The sequence below is a fragment of the Labrus bergylta genome, chromosome 12 (assembly GCF_963930695.1).
Source record: "Labrus bergylta chromosome 12, fLabBer1.1, whole genome shotgun sequence".
NCBI classification, from domain to species: Eukaryota; Metazoa; Chordata; class Actinopteri; order Labriformes; family Labridae; genus Labrus; species Labrus bergylta.
The window spans coordinates 1,806,002-1,819,345 of NC_089206.1; the positions used below are offsets into that span (position 1 = coordinate 1,806,002).

Genomic DNA, 13,344 nt, shown 5'->3' on the forward strand with positions numbered 1-13,344 from the left:
GCTGTCACTGGCCGAGAGGCGGGGTTACAACCTTCTCAATTGTGAGGCAATAGCCCCCAACCACTGCACCAGCGAACAGCCCCTAAATTATTATTATTATTTTTTATTTTTTTATTTTTTTAAATACTTTATTGCAGGCTGTTTTACTTCATTACAAATTGTCATATTTCATCACATATTTTGTTCATCCTGGCACATTTTTATATATAACTTTTTATGTAACATGAAATGAAATAAAAAATAAGAAAAATCCAAAGAAAAGGTACAAAGGGAAAAAAGATAATTAAATTAAGATTTAGAAAGAAAAAAATAATACTACTAATAATAAAAAATAGAATAATAATAATAATAATAATAATAATAATAATAATAATAATAATAAAAAAATAGAATAATATAATAATAATAATAATAACAATAATAAATAGAATGGGGCAGGGGGAGGGGGTTGTTCCTTCGATTTTCTTCTCTTAATTTAATATAATTTAATTTACATACAGTACCTGTTATTATTCCACTTTAGCCCTAAATTATTATTTGTTTTAAAAGTCTATGAAGCGCTTTTTAAACACCTTTCTCCTGTTCCATTTCTTAGTTCTGTCACATGTTGCTGTGCAGCCTGAGGTCAGAGCGGCACCATTCTTCAAATTCATCTGATTGGTTGAGTCGGGATTTCTCATGAAGCAGTTTGGTGGTGGGTCTTCAGGCTAGACTAGTTAAGAGCCCCTTCTTAAAGGTGTGTATACCTACGATTTCCGCTGTCATTACGGATTACTATGTGGTTACTTTGCACGTCTTTTGTTCGCTTAAAACAACTATTACCTGCTTCCATTTCCTTCCCATGTAATTGAGGATATGCATCGGCTCTACCAGCTTCAAGACATCAATTATGAGCTTTGCCTCGATTGTTAGAGTTTGTTTTTTTCATGCAGCATCATCATCACAAAGAAGAAGTCTGTTTGTCTTCAGAAAGCTGAAGAAACAACTTGTTTGAATTATTTCTTTTTCTCCCGCTCTACAGTTTCCCATGACACTCTCACTCACAGGCCTTAAATTATGATTACTGTTTTAACCACAACAGTTTCTGTTTATTACGACACATAAACAGACGCTCTAATGAGACGCACGGTCTGATGGAAGAGGAATAAATCAATAAATACAAATAATAAAATGAAAGTGGAGTTTAATTCGCAGTAACTCAGTCTGCAGGGACTTTGGGTTGGGAACCGGAGGGTCGCCGGTTCAAGTCCCAGTGCGGACCAAAATCTGGAAATTTGGTCTGGTAGCTGGAGAGGTGCCAGTTCACTTCCTGAGCACTCCCGAGGTGCCCTTGAGCATCGGTTTCTGACACGACCAACGTTGAGTGAATCGAGCGACAACAAAAGGACATTATCTCATCTTTGAAACATTTTAAAAAATTTAAATTTAGTGTTGCTGGAGCTCCCTTTAACTGCAGCCGTCACACCTCACCTTAAGTCTGTTTACCCTGTGCATGTGTCGTGTGCGCGCGTGCGTGTGTGTGTGTGTGATATATATTACCTTGGCAGTTGGGGAAGCCGTAGGAGCCGTGTGCAACAGCTGTCACACCCTCAGTCCCACACACGTTCGGCAGACACCCACCACTGTCCCGTCCCCTGGTCGCAGCTGCTGTAGCGCGAGCCCTCCGGAGAACACTGACAGGCTGAAAGACAAAACGTTAAAAACTCCCGTATCCAACAATCTGATTTATTGATTTATTAATACAGTTAACTCAGTGAGAGAAGGAACGATCATTTCTTCAGGGAAAAAAAAAATTGAAACTTCTACATTTGATCCAAAAAAGAAGCCATGAAGGAGTTCATAGACTTACGTGTGCAGCTTGGGTAACCATAGTAACCGGGGAGCACACTGGTCACATGACGCTCCGCTGTAGTTGGGCTGGCAGTGACAGTGACCTGACGCCGTGCAGCTGCTGTCCAATAGACGTGCGAGGATCACAGGTGCACACTGTGGAACAGGAAGTATGATACAGTGTCAAACACTGGCAGACATTTTCACGGTACTGATGAATTAGTTTAAGTTTTAGTTTTAGAGACTTTCATGTATATTACATTTAAATTAAAATCAACCTCGTGGATTAAACAAATAAATAAATGTGTGTGACACAATCCTCCAGCTCACAGGACATTTCACCTCCCGAGAAGCGAGAGGCCGCTCCTCCAGAGAAATCATTAAATCTGGATCCTCATGGTCAGCGTTTCCTTTTTCTCACAGGCTGTGTGGTATTCAAACGTTTCTTTTATTCTGTGTCTTTGGCGGTTTGTGAAATGTATCACGGAGAGAAAAAGGCGTGACTTTAATAGAGCGCCATAAAATGTAACGAGGTAATATCACACTTCATAAGGAGTGTTGAGCGTTTCCATGCGAGTCTCCAGATGTTCAAGAGAATCCAGATGTGCAACGTCTGATGGGATTTGCAACGTCTATACTGTCATACACAGAAACAGATGTAGCTGTTTGTAGCTGTGTGTGTGTGTGTGTGTGTGTGTGTGTGTGTGTGTGTGTGTGTGTGTGTGTGTGTGTGTGTGTGTGTGTGTGTGTGTACCTTGACAGTTGGGGTAGGAGTGGAATCCAGACCTGCACTGTTCACATCGCGGTCCCTGAAACTCGGGTTTACACAGACAGCGGCCTGACGCGTCGCAGCCTTCAGGCAGAGAGCCGACCGTGCTGCAGCCGCAGACTGAGGAGAGAAACGAGCGAGGCAAAGACTCATTACAATCATTACCACTAGTGATGTTTGATTCTGTATTGTTCCACATGTTTTTAAAGACTAAAGACTTAAAATAGAATATAGACTCTAAGTCAGTAGTAAATTCAGCCAGTCTCACAGACGACTGGAGTAGATCCTACAGTATGGACTAATTCAAAAATAGACTTTAAATCATGAATCCAGAATAGAATTTCCCAGCCCTATTCATGGTCTTGGTCTCAGAGCACTCTGGTCTTGGTCTGGGTTATTGTGATCCCAAATAAAGCCATGTTGACAGGACGCTAAACTAATCTTACATACTGTACATAATGTTTTTGTCAGGTAATTGAATCTCTCTATTTTTCTATTGGTAGAAATGTAAAATACTTGCACACTGATGGACTCAGATGTGGAGTGTAAAAAGCTCACATTGACAGAGCGGGTAGTTGAAGAATCCCGGTGCACACTGGTCACACTGGTAACCTTGAAACCGCTCCGACACACACCGTGACCGGTCACATAGTCACACGAGCCGTCCAGACATCCGGGGACTGGAGCACTGACAGGCTGGAGGGACAAACACACACTGAGCTTTAACACAGAGTAATAAAGACAAACAGTAAAGTTTTCTTATTGTCTTCATAAATATCTGTTTGTGTGTTTACGAGCTTCACTCACTGAAGGAAAGGTGATAACTATTGACAGTGATTAAAACAGCTGAGAGGAATGCTGTTTATTCAGAGTGTGTGTGTGTGTGTGTGTGTGTGTGTGTGTGTGTGTGTATGTGTGTGAGTGTGTGAGGCTGCTCCTGGGTGGTAAACTAACACAGGATAAGTAAACAAACAGGTAAATAAAGCTTCTTGAATTCCTCCCACTGTTTGTCTCGTTTAAACTTTACAGAAAAAGTAAAAACTCTTTCAGTGTGGAGAGAGAGAGAGAGAGAGAGGGAGGGAGGGAGAGAGAGAGAGGGAGAGAGAGAGAGACGAGAGGGAGGGAGAGAGAGAGGGAAAGGGAGAGAAAGAGAGAGAGGGAAAGAGAGAGAGGGAGAGGGAGAGGGAGAGGGGAGAGAGAGGAGAGGGAGAGACAGAGAGAGACAGAGAGAGAGAGAGAGAGAGAGAGAGAGAGAGAGACAGAGAGAGAGACAGAGAGAGAGAGAGAGATGAGAGGAGACAGAGAGACAGAGAGAGACAGAGAGAGAGAGAGAGAGAGACAGAGAGAGACAGAGAGAGAGAGAGAGAGAGACAGAGAGAGAGAAGAGAGAGACAGAGTGAGAACAGAGAGAGGAGAGAGAGTGAGAGAGATGAGAGAGAGAGAGACAGAGAGGAGTTTGGAAACGAATAGCACTAAAGGAGCCACAGGTTGGATTCAAAACCCCGGGCCGTCCGCTCTTGAGGACTTAAACCTCTGTAAATAGTGCGCACGCACTAACCGCTAGGCCAGGGGTTACCAAACTTTTCAGCCCGGGACCCCCAAAATAAGGGCTGTAGAGTCTGGGGACCCCCACAGTCCTTGAAGGTGGTTAAAGCATGCCATGTCGCACACAGCCGGGCAACAAGAACAATTTTAACTGAACAACTTTTTTTATACATTTTTACAATAACGGGTCAAAAAATAAAAACCACTGTCATTTCCTACAGCTGCATCTGAACGTCTCTCACCCTGACAGTTGAGTCCATGGAAACCCGGAGCGCAGGTGTCACAGTGGTCACCGGTGAAACCTTGTTTGCAGATACAGGTCCGAGTGGTTGGATCCGGTCTACAGGAGTTATCAACGGTCCCAGCTGCACTGCACTCACAGTCTGAGGAGAGAGAGAGAGAGAAGAGAGAGAGAGAGAGAGAGGAGAGAGAGAGGAGAGAGAGAGAGAGACAGAGAGAGGAGAGAGAGAGAGAGAGAGAGAGAGAGAGAGAGAGAGAGAGAGAGAGAACACGTTTGGTTTTAGATGCTAACAGTCAAAGTTAATCTTAGTTATGAGAATGAATCCCTGTTCAGGTTCTCAGAGAGAATCTATCACAAAACAAAACTCCTCTCAGTCAAACAAACCTGGAAACAGTCAAACCTGCATTCACACCAAAACACTCCCACAAACGTCTGACCTGCAGACAAACATCAAACGCTGAAGAGGAGAGGGGAGGCGGTGGGAAATGCAGAAACAGAATGCAAGTATGAAGTCAAGGCTAATTGTTACCTCATCGTCCTTTTTCATTACAAAGTGGGATTCTTATTTACATAATATTAGGATGAAACACTCTTTACAAAGTGATTTAAGATTTAAGTGTACGTACAACTTAAAGGAAAAGAGCAAAAAAGAAAGTCTTACTGATAATCTCGCCGGCTGTTTTGGCCTCTCGTTGTTGTTGTTGTTGTCGGTGGGATAGGTCGGGATGGCTGATGGAGAGAAAGAGAGACGCAGGGAGAGATGTCCTCAATTCTTTGTTTACATTTTCACTTTGTTCAGTTTCTTTTTGCAGCAAGTGTAGATCTGATAATGTTGATGATGTTGATGTAATGCTGAACTGTTCTTTATGCGTTACATTAAAGACTTTATGTGATTTTTTTTGATCCAGCAGATGTCGCCCTTGAGCACCAGCATGAAACCAAAACAACTGGCGCTGCATTGTTGTGTTAGCATGCTAATGCTAGCGATCTTTATTATGCTGGTATCTTCACACTGCATGTAAATTTACCTGAAATGAGCGTGATCTAGAACACAGTTAAGCAGTGAGTACAGTATGTTATTCTTCTTTTCTCTAGTCCCTCAATTAAACAACTTTTATACTCGAGGGGAGGAGTCAGCCGGCCGTCCTGGCGATGTAAACAAAGTGAAGATAGGACTCTGAAAACTCTGAAAACATCACAGACAGTGGGACTCGGGTGTTACACCCATTGTAGACAGTCATGACTCACAGAGTTATTTTCAGAGGAGATACTGGATTTCTATATTTAAGTGTGAAAAATCACATATAAAGACTTTAACGCACCACTGGACTTTAAAATGTTTGTTCCCTACATGCACTCTGTGAGTAGTTACACACACTAAGATTATTTTTTCTCATAGTCCACTGCACAGCTCCTACATTACACCTTTTGTACATTCTGTGTATTTTACTTTTTTAATTTTCCATTTTCTATTTTCTATTTTTAAATTGTATTTTATATATTGTAATATCTTCTTATTCTGTATTATTTAAGTTGTTGCTAGTTCTGCTTTATTTCCTTGTTAATTGTTTAGCACCAATACACCAAGTCAAATTCCTTGTATGTGTAAATGTACTTGGCAATAAAACCCGATTCTGATTCTGATCCCGATTCTGATTCTGATCCTGATTCTGATTCTGATAACTCACGGTAACACTCGGGGAAGTTGATGAAGCCGTCGGCGCAGACGTCGCAGTTCTCTCCAGCGTAGTTGGGTTTGCAGAAACAGCGACCGGTCAGATCCTCACAGGTGCCGTCTGTAAACTGTGACTGACAGTCGCAGCCTGAAGAGGGACAAAGGAGGGACGGAAAAAAAAGATGAGGATGATCAGAACAGAGAGACCCAAAAGACAGGAAGTGGGTTAGCAACTGTCACTCACGGGAGCAGGCCAGCGGGGACTCCATGGAGTGGTCAGGTGATCTGTAGTAGGTGGGGATGCAGCACTCACAGTTGACTCCAGTGGTGTGATGCTGTAATCAGTAAACAGAATGAGAAAGTAGCTCCTCGGACTAAAAGGTGCTTTGATTAGATGTGTTGTACGTTACCTGACAGTTGAGGCAGACTCCGCCTCCTCTGTAGTGTCCGTGGATGTCGAGGCTGCCCCTCCTCTGGTCGACCTCGGGGTCGTAGTAACAGTCGAACGAGTGGCGGTGACAGTTACACGCTGAAACACACAAAACATAAAAAAAACAATTAGAAACAGAGAGCGGGGAAGATGTTTTAAAAACTGCCCGGCTGCTGAAAAAAACACAAACTGATTACGAAAAACTGTCTTAATATTAAGACTCTTATTTTGGTAAATTCACGATTTTTAATTTAGAAAATAAAACTCTGAAATTAATAACTTAAATCTTGACTCTTAAAAGTACTCTTAAAAGTAGTTTTTTTCTGTCACAACTTTATTTTCATAAATTCATTATTTTATTTTGAAAATTAAAAAAAAGCTCTTCTCACAGGAAATTAAATTCTCTTAAATTAACAACTTTAATCTTCAACGTGTCTAAGAGAGAAATCTAAGACAGAAAGGGGAATGACATGCTCAGGTCAGATTTGAACCCGGGCCGCCTCGCTTGGGGCTCTGTACAGGGGCATGGCCTAACCGCTAGGCCATCTGACGCACACTTGTTTATGTAAATACTGTAATTGACTCATCTGCCACATAACTGCATTTTACTTCTCATGTTACTTCTGCATCTTTTGCACTATTCACCACTGCACTGTTTCATGTTTAGTCATGTAAATATTAGTCTTTTCTTATTCTGTTTATTGTTGATATTTAATGTTGTACCTGTTCATAAGAGAGCACAGCTCACTGAAGTTAAATTCCTTGTGTGTGTAAACATACCTGGACAATAAATCTGATTCTGATTCTGATCTGACCCCTAAAACGCTAGAAATATTTTATCAAATATTACATGAAAGAACATGACTATTGTTTCTAACTTTGTTGCAGGTGAATGGATGCACGGTTGCACAAATGGTCACAAACACACATGAAGCGTGTGTGTGATCACCTGAGGGAGAAAAACTGCAGCAAGCCTGGAAGCAGCAGCAAAGAGAAAAGAAAAGAAACAACCGGCATAAGAAAAGAAGAGAGGCCGAGCGCTTCATTAGCTCTCACACACAGATTGAATTCCTCTTCACTGACACATTTATGGAACATCCAAAACGACCACAGACTCTGTGAAGTCACTTCAAACATGGCAGCTGTTTTGATAAACCTGGTGGAGATCACACACTCTGCTGACAAAATCAAACACCCAGAAAATGAGAGAGACGCTGTAATTAGCACGACCACACGAGCCTCATGGCTTCCTAAAAGAGATAAGAGTCAGACATGAGATACGGCCGCGGGCTGAAGCAGACACATGAAGGCTTCAGGAATCATTAGAGGGGTTACTTCATGTCTGATTACAGTCGGAGATCAAAAGGCTGCTGCTAGATCTGCCGTGGGGATTACACCGTCGGGCTTTTTGTAGTTTTTCAAGATCTATTTATGGAGGCTTATCCGAGTTTATATACCCATTAATGTACCGATACTGAAACTGTGCCGCCGTTTAGTCTATCCCAGCATGCACTGGGCAAGAGGTGGTAGAAAGACATCCATTTAATTGTCTTGTGGTTAGTTTGTGCACCAGTCCTCAAAGCGGGCAGAGCGGGTTTGAATTTAACCTTTGGCTCCTTTGCCGCATATCATTCCCCTCTCTCTCTCTTTCCCTGATTTCTGATTCTATCCACGGTCCTGTCTCTTCAATAAAGGCACAAAAAGCCCATAAAAGACATATAAATAATACAGCTTAAGGACTGTAAACAAGGGGGACCAGATAGCCCGACTCTAACCTAAAATTCTTTTACAAAATCTGTCCTCCATCGCATCTAAAACTCGTCATGTCCTATATTGTCTGGGATTAAACAGGTGCAGGATTATTTCTGAGGCAGGTAATAATAATAATAATAATAATAATAATAATAATAATAATACATCTTATTTAAAGGTGCCCTTCAAAGCACTCTAGGTTATCTAAGGTCCCTACCCAAGACATTCTTTTATAAAAATTATTTTGCTCTGTGATTTTGGTAATTGTTCTTATTTTTGTTGTCTGTTGTTTGTTTACTCTCTGCCTGTTGCTTTAATTGTCTCTCTGCTTTTATTTTCTCTTGTAAAGCACTTTGTTACTTGTATAGAAAAGTGCTATACAAATAAAGTATTATCATTATTATTATTATTATTATTATTATTATTATTATTATTTCAAAGCAGAGATAAAAAACAACAAAGACATCGATAGAATTAACATTAAAAAGACAAATTTAGGAAATCATTGTGTAGAGGATTCATGAGAGGGAGGATCAGACTGAATATGCCAGTTTAAAAAGATGTGTTTTGAAATGTGATTTAAAAATGGAGAGAGAGTTGATGTTATGGATGTGTGGTGGGAGGGAGTTCGAGAAGCGGAGGCCAAGGCTCTGGACCCCATGGTGGACAGCAGGTGGGAGGTGCAGTAGGTAGGAAGAGGGAGAAGGAGACCTGAGAGTGCGGGTGGTAGGTAAAGGACTTCCTGTCATCACTAAAGTGCAGAGAACGAGTTATAGATTTCTGTTCCTGCACAGCTGACTCACTTTCCTTTGACTTCTGAACAAAGAGAAGAGGACGTCTTAAAGGTCCAAACTCGACCTTATCCTGGTTCATGTACACTGACTGTAGATAACACACTTGAGCTCAGATACAGATAGAGAACTGCACGCTGCAGGAAATCCAGACCAACCTTTCCTCTCCACTCAGAGTCAGTGAAACTCTGATAGGAGCTTTTTGTTCTTATCAGAGCCTCAGCGCCTGAGAGGTGCCGGCTGAATGAACCAGCGCTCCTTATCCTTCCCGCTCCTGATACTGAGAGGCGTGATAACAAGTGAAGGTTTTCTCAGAGCTGAGGCATCTTAAAGAACCCCTTCTTCTCTTGAACCAACCCAAGAATAATCATGAAACACCGTTAAGGACTCTCCAGAGCAGTGGGTGAGTCAGTTGATAAAATAGGGAGACCTGAATTTATCCCCCTGAACTACTTTGATTTAATTTTCTGATATTGATCTCAGAGTTATTTTTGAGCTTTTTATGCCTTTTTCTTTCTGCTGTTTTTGTTTTGTTCATATCACGTTGCCCTTTGATGACCCCTTTTTGGACGTTGTGATAGCATGTCGTTGCTTGTTAAATATAACTGCAGCTTTGATAACAGACATCCCTCTCATGTGAATATAACCAGAGCTTTGATAACATCAAGACAGCCGTCAGACCGCAGCAGGACGGATAGAGGGGTGGCTGCAAAGCTCTGGCTGAATATCAAACTGATCAGAAGTTTTCATGCATTAAAAATAAACAAAAGACCTGAAACAAGTGGGATCATCTTATATGCAGGGTCTAAACTTTTGATGCCAATATTCCCTCAAAACAATAAATCTGTATAGCAAGTTAACCACTAATCACTGAGGGAAGCTGCCCCCCCAATGATGAGAAAAGTCCATCCTCTCCGTCTTCTGCCTGCTCCACTTTTCAGAAAATGTGTGCTCAAACAGGTCGTTTGGCGATTTTCCCTTCATGACATCACAAAGGGCAGTAGCCCCTCCCCCAGGTGGGTGACACTCCCACAGCTAGGTGTTTGTTCTGCCCTCTGAGTCTGCCTTCTCACCGTAAACAATAGGACATGGAGCGAGAAAGCACCGAGTACAGCCAAGCCCTTCCAGAGAGGGGGCGTGGTCAGACACAGCTCATTTACATATTTAAAGGTACAGACACAGAAACAGCCTGTTCTGAGCAGGGCTGAAATAGAGGGGTTTTATAGACATGATCAAATACAGGATCAGAGTGGATTTAGAACAAGAAACTTCACACACATGTTTTGAGGAGCTCTGAGACTTATTTACACTGAAGAAGAAGAGGAGGATATGTGACCTTTAATGCTCGGGGATCTCATGGCACAGATCATTGATCAGTTATGTGTTCATATTTAAACTAAACATCTGAAGCTATATTTCTTAAAAACCTGAGGCCTTTCCTAGAAACACTGTTCATATGTGCATGTGTGAAAGTTATCAAGAAAAGCTAACAGCAGCCCATGTGTCCGTTCAGCCTCAGAGAATTAAGGCCAACCAGTTCTGTCGACCCAAAACATGAAAGAAAACACATTCCTCTGCAGGGATCACTGATTACTGTGTGTGTGTGTGTGTGTGTGTGTGTGTGTGTGTGCATGTGTATGTGTGTTTTTGACCAAGCACAATTCATCCATACATGCCCAAGTGTGTGCGCGTCAGTTCATGCTACTCACGTTCACACTCATTGGCGCTGTAGGTCGTGGCAGGTTTCCACGGTAACTGGTTGTTTCCGGGGCAACACTGGTCACAGGAAAGGCCGCAGGTGTTGTGCTGACAGTCGCATTGTAACCTGTGAACAACAAGAACAACCACGTGAGTAAAAAAAAAAAATAGAAGAAATAATTGTGTAACATGAGGCGACTAATTTGACCTCGCTGTCTCGGGTTTCACTTTTACACTTTTGCGAACACACGTGCCGACACACAAAGCTGAAGTATGCGGCGGTGTTTACCTATCCCGAGTCCATTGTGTGTTTTTGGTAAAACATCATTTGAACTTTCTAAAAAGTTCACATTCCTTTCGTAAACCCTGATTCTGTCAGTTCAAAGAAAAGACAGAAAGAAAAGAAAAGATCGCAGAGAAAAAGGGCAAAAGTGGAAATAGACCCCCTGACAATGAAGGAGTTAATCTCCCTCCTCTATCGACAGCGGCTGACTGCTTCACCCCTGCTTTTTAATCGGATTAGCCTGTAAACCTGCAGCCTGCAGAGTGTGGCCAAAACACAGCAGGCAGAGAGAAGAAAAACCTCCTTAATGCTATTCTCTGGTGTCTCTGAGTCCTCTTGACAAGTCAACGAGAGACAAACACAGAGGAGCCGAGACACAGGAGGGAAATGTGTGATCCAAAGGACGGAAACGAATCCAATGAAAAGCTATCCACTAATGTTATTTCAGCTGTTTTGATTTGATTCTAATCTGGGAATAACTTTTTTCTAATCAAATACATAACCCTGATTCAAGCTGTGGTTGAAGGAACAGGTACACAAGTGTTCATAAAGACACGTTGAGCTCAAATTCAGCCTGTTATCTCAACTTTTGCTGGTGTCTCACTTCTGCAGTCAAAAAAGAAACTCCTTAGTCTTCATGTAAGACATGAATAAGTGAAAATAATGACCAAAGAAGGGAATATTATGTTGAAGAGGCTGACAAGAACCAGACCCCGTCAAGCCCCAAACCAGAATGATTTTGGATTAGTCTGTAGATTTTTGGAGTCGTTATTTGAAGTGTTTGAATTTTTTAAAGGAGCAGTATGTAACTCTGACCCCTAGTGTTTGAAATGGGTACTGCAGTCCAAATTCAAAACATCGTAGAGAGCTGTCTCTCCCCCTCCTCTCTAGAGTGGATGCTCACTCAGGTCACCATGTGGTGGACTCTGTAGCTTCAGTGTTTATCCAGCTCTGCATGGGTCTGTAAACCTTTCTGTGTTCTAACCTCTCTCCATTTTTCAAAAGCATCTCCAATATTGATCCTAGTTTGAGCACGTTTCTGCTCGTGGAGCTTATTAGAAACATGCAGAGGTACAATCACTTCTATCTGAACCACTTCTCTTGCCCGCGTCCATCGCTGCAACACCTGTTGACCTGATAACTGCTCTCATATCTGGCAAACTGAGGGGCGTCCAAAACGGCCGTGTGGGGGGGTGCTTTAAAAGCGCCTACCTTCTCTGGTCCAAACAAATCCAGAGCATTCAGGAGCAGAATCTAAAGTTAGAAGGAGGACATACTGGCTGCTGCATTGTTGTCAGAGAAGCCAGCACTTCATGTTTCCTTAATGTCTGATCATATAGTAAATATTCCAACATTTTGAAGCTCTTCAGGCTCTTGAGGCTTTCCTGCAGAGTGAGCTGAGTTATGGCGCTCTGGTCTGAGCTGATAACATGTCTGTGTATTGTGTGACTACAGGCTGATTGTGTTTCCATCTTTCTCCTTCTTTACTATCAGATCCATTCAGTCACTCCATCGCCCTCACTTTCTCTCTCTCTCACAGTTTAATTCACATGCTCACTCATACATCCCATTGCTACAAACACACCCTCCTTGGCTCATTCTTTTCCTCCCTGGTGATCAGTTCTTTTCCAAGCGTTTTAGGAAATGACTTTCAATGGACGGTTTCCACCTAAATTCACTACTTCCTGGTTTTGATCGTTAGTCTTGGACCAGCAGCTTTCAGACCAAGCAGAGTGACCTTGGTGTTTACTCAAAGGGCTATAAAGCCTCACTTCTGTATTTATTTTACATAGTTATCTTTACGAGCACAGAAATGCAGGTATTTACATGGTTTCCTGTGTTATTTAGCGCAGTATGATGCACTGAACTGAACTCAGAACAGAGTAAATAACTTCTTTTGGATCTTAGTGATAACAACGGCGCAGCTATCGTTTCAACTATACTGTACAGGAAACTTTATTAAAAGTTGAACAATTTATTTAGCTTCAACTGCAAGCTCACAATTCCAATTGTCCTACTATTTAAGCTATTTCTCTATTACTTAAGCTAACTACTCTTAGCTAACTATTTCAACTGTTAGTGTACTATTCAAATTATTAATACATTACTAAAGCTAACTATTGTTCGCTAACTATTTCTACAGCTTCTTTAGAGTTAATCTGTTATCAATAACGTTTATTTTTCACTTTGAAACGTTTACTACAACCTGATATCTGAAACTATAGCTTACCTGTTACAGCTTATATTCAATACTGTTTGCAAATCATTTTAACATTTTGCTCATTGCTCATTGCTACATGTTCAAGTGTTTGTGCCTACTTGTTCTTTAG

At 41.7% G+C, this 13,344-nt stretch overlaps 1 protein-coding gene across 1 annotated transcript in view; it reads right to left on the reverse strand.

Annotated features, from left to right (window-relative positions):
* Positions 1-13,344, reverse strand: part of lama5 (laminin, alpha 5) — a 92,059-nt gene that overhangs the window by 35,717 nt on the left and 42,998 nt on the right. Inside the window, 16 exon segments of the mRNA XM_065961145.1 lie at positions 1,540-1,618; positions 1,620-1,681; positions 1,850-1,880; positions 1,882-1,959; positions 1,961-1,986; positions 2,585-2,719; positions 3,158-3,214; positions 3,217-3,277; positions 3,279-3,295; positions 4,387-4,527; positions 5,047-5,074; positions 5,077-5,114; positions 6,074-6,208; positions 6,305-6,395; positions 6,471-6,589; positions 10,743-10,858. Coding sequence (XP_065817217.1) covers positions 1,540-1,618; positions 1,620-1,681; positions 1,850-1,880; positions 1,882-1,959; positions 1,961-1,986; positions 2,585-2,719; positions 3,158-3,214; positions 3,217-3,277; positions 3,279-3,295; positions 4,387-4,527; positions 5,047-5,074; positions 5,077-5,114; positions 6,074-6,208; positions 6,305-6,395; positions 6,471-6,589; positions 10,743-10,858 — 1,214 coding nt within the window.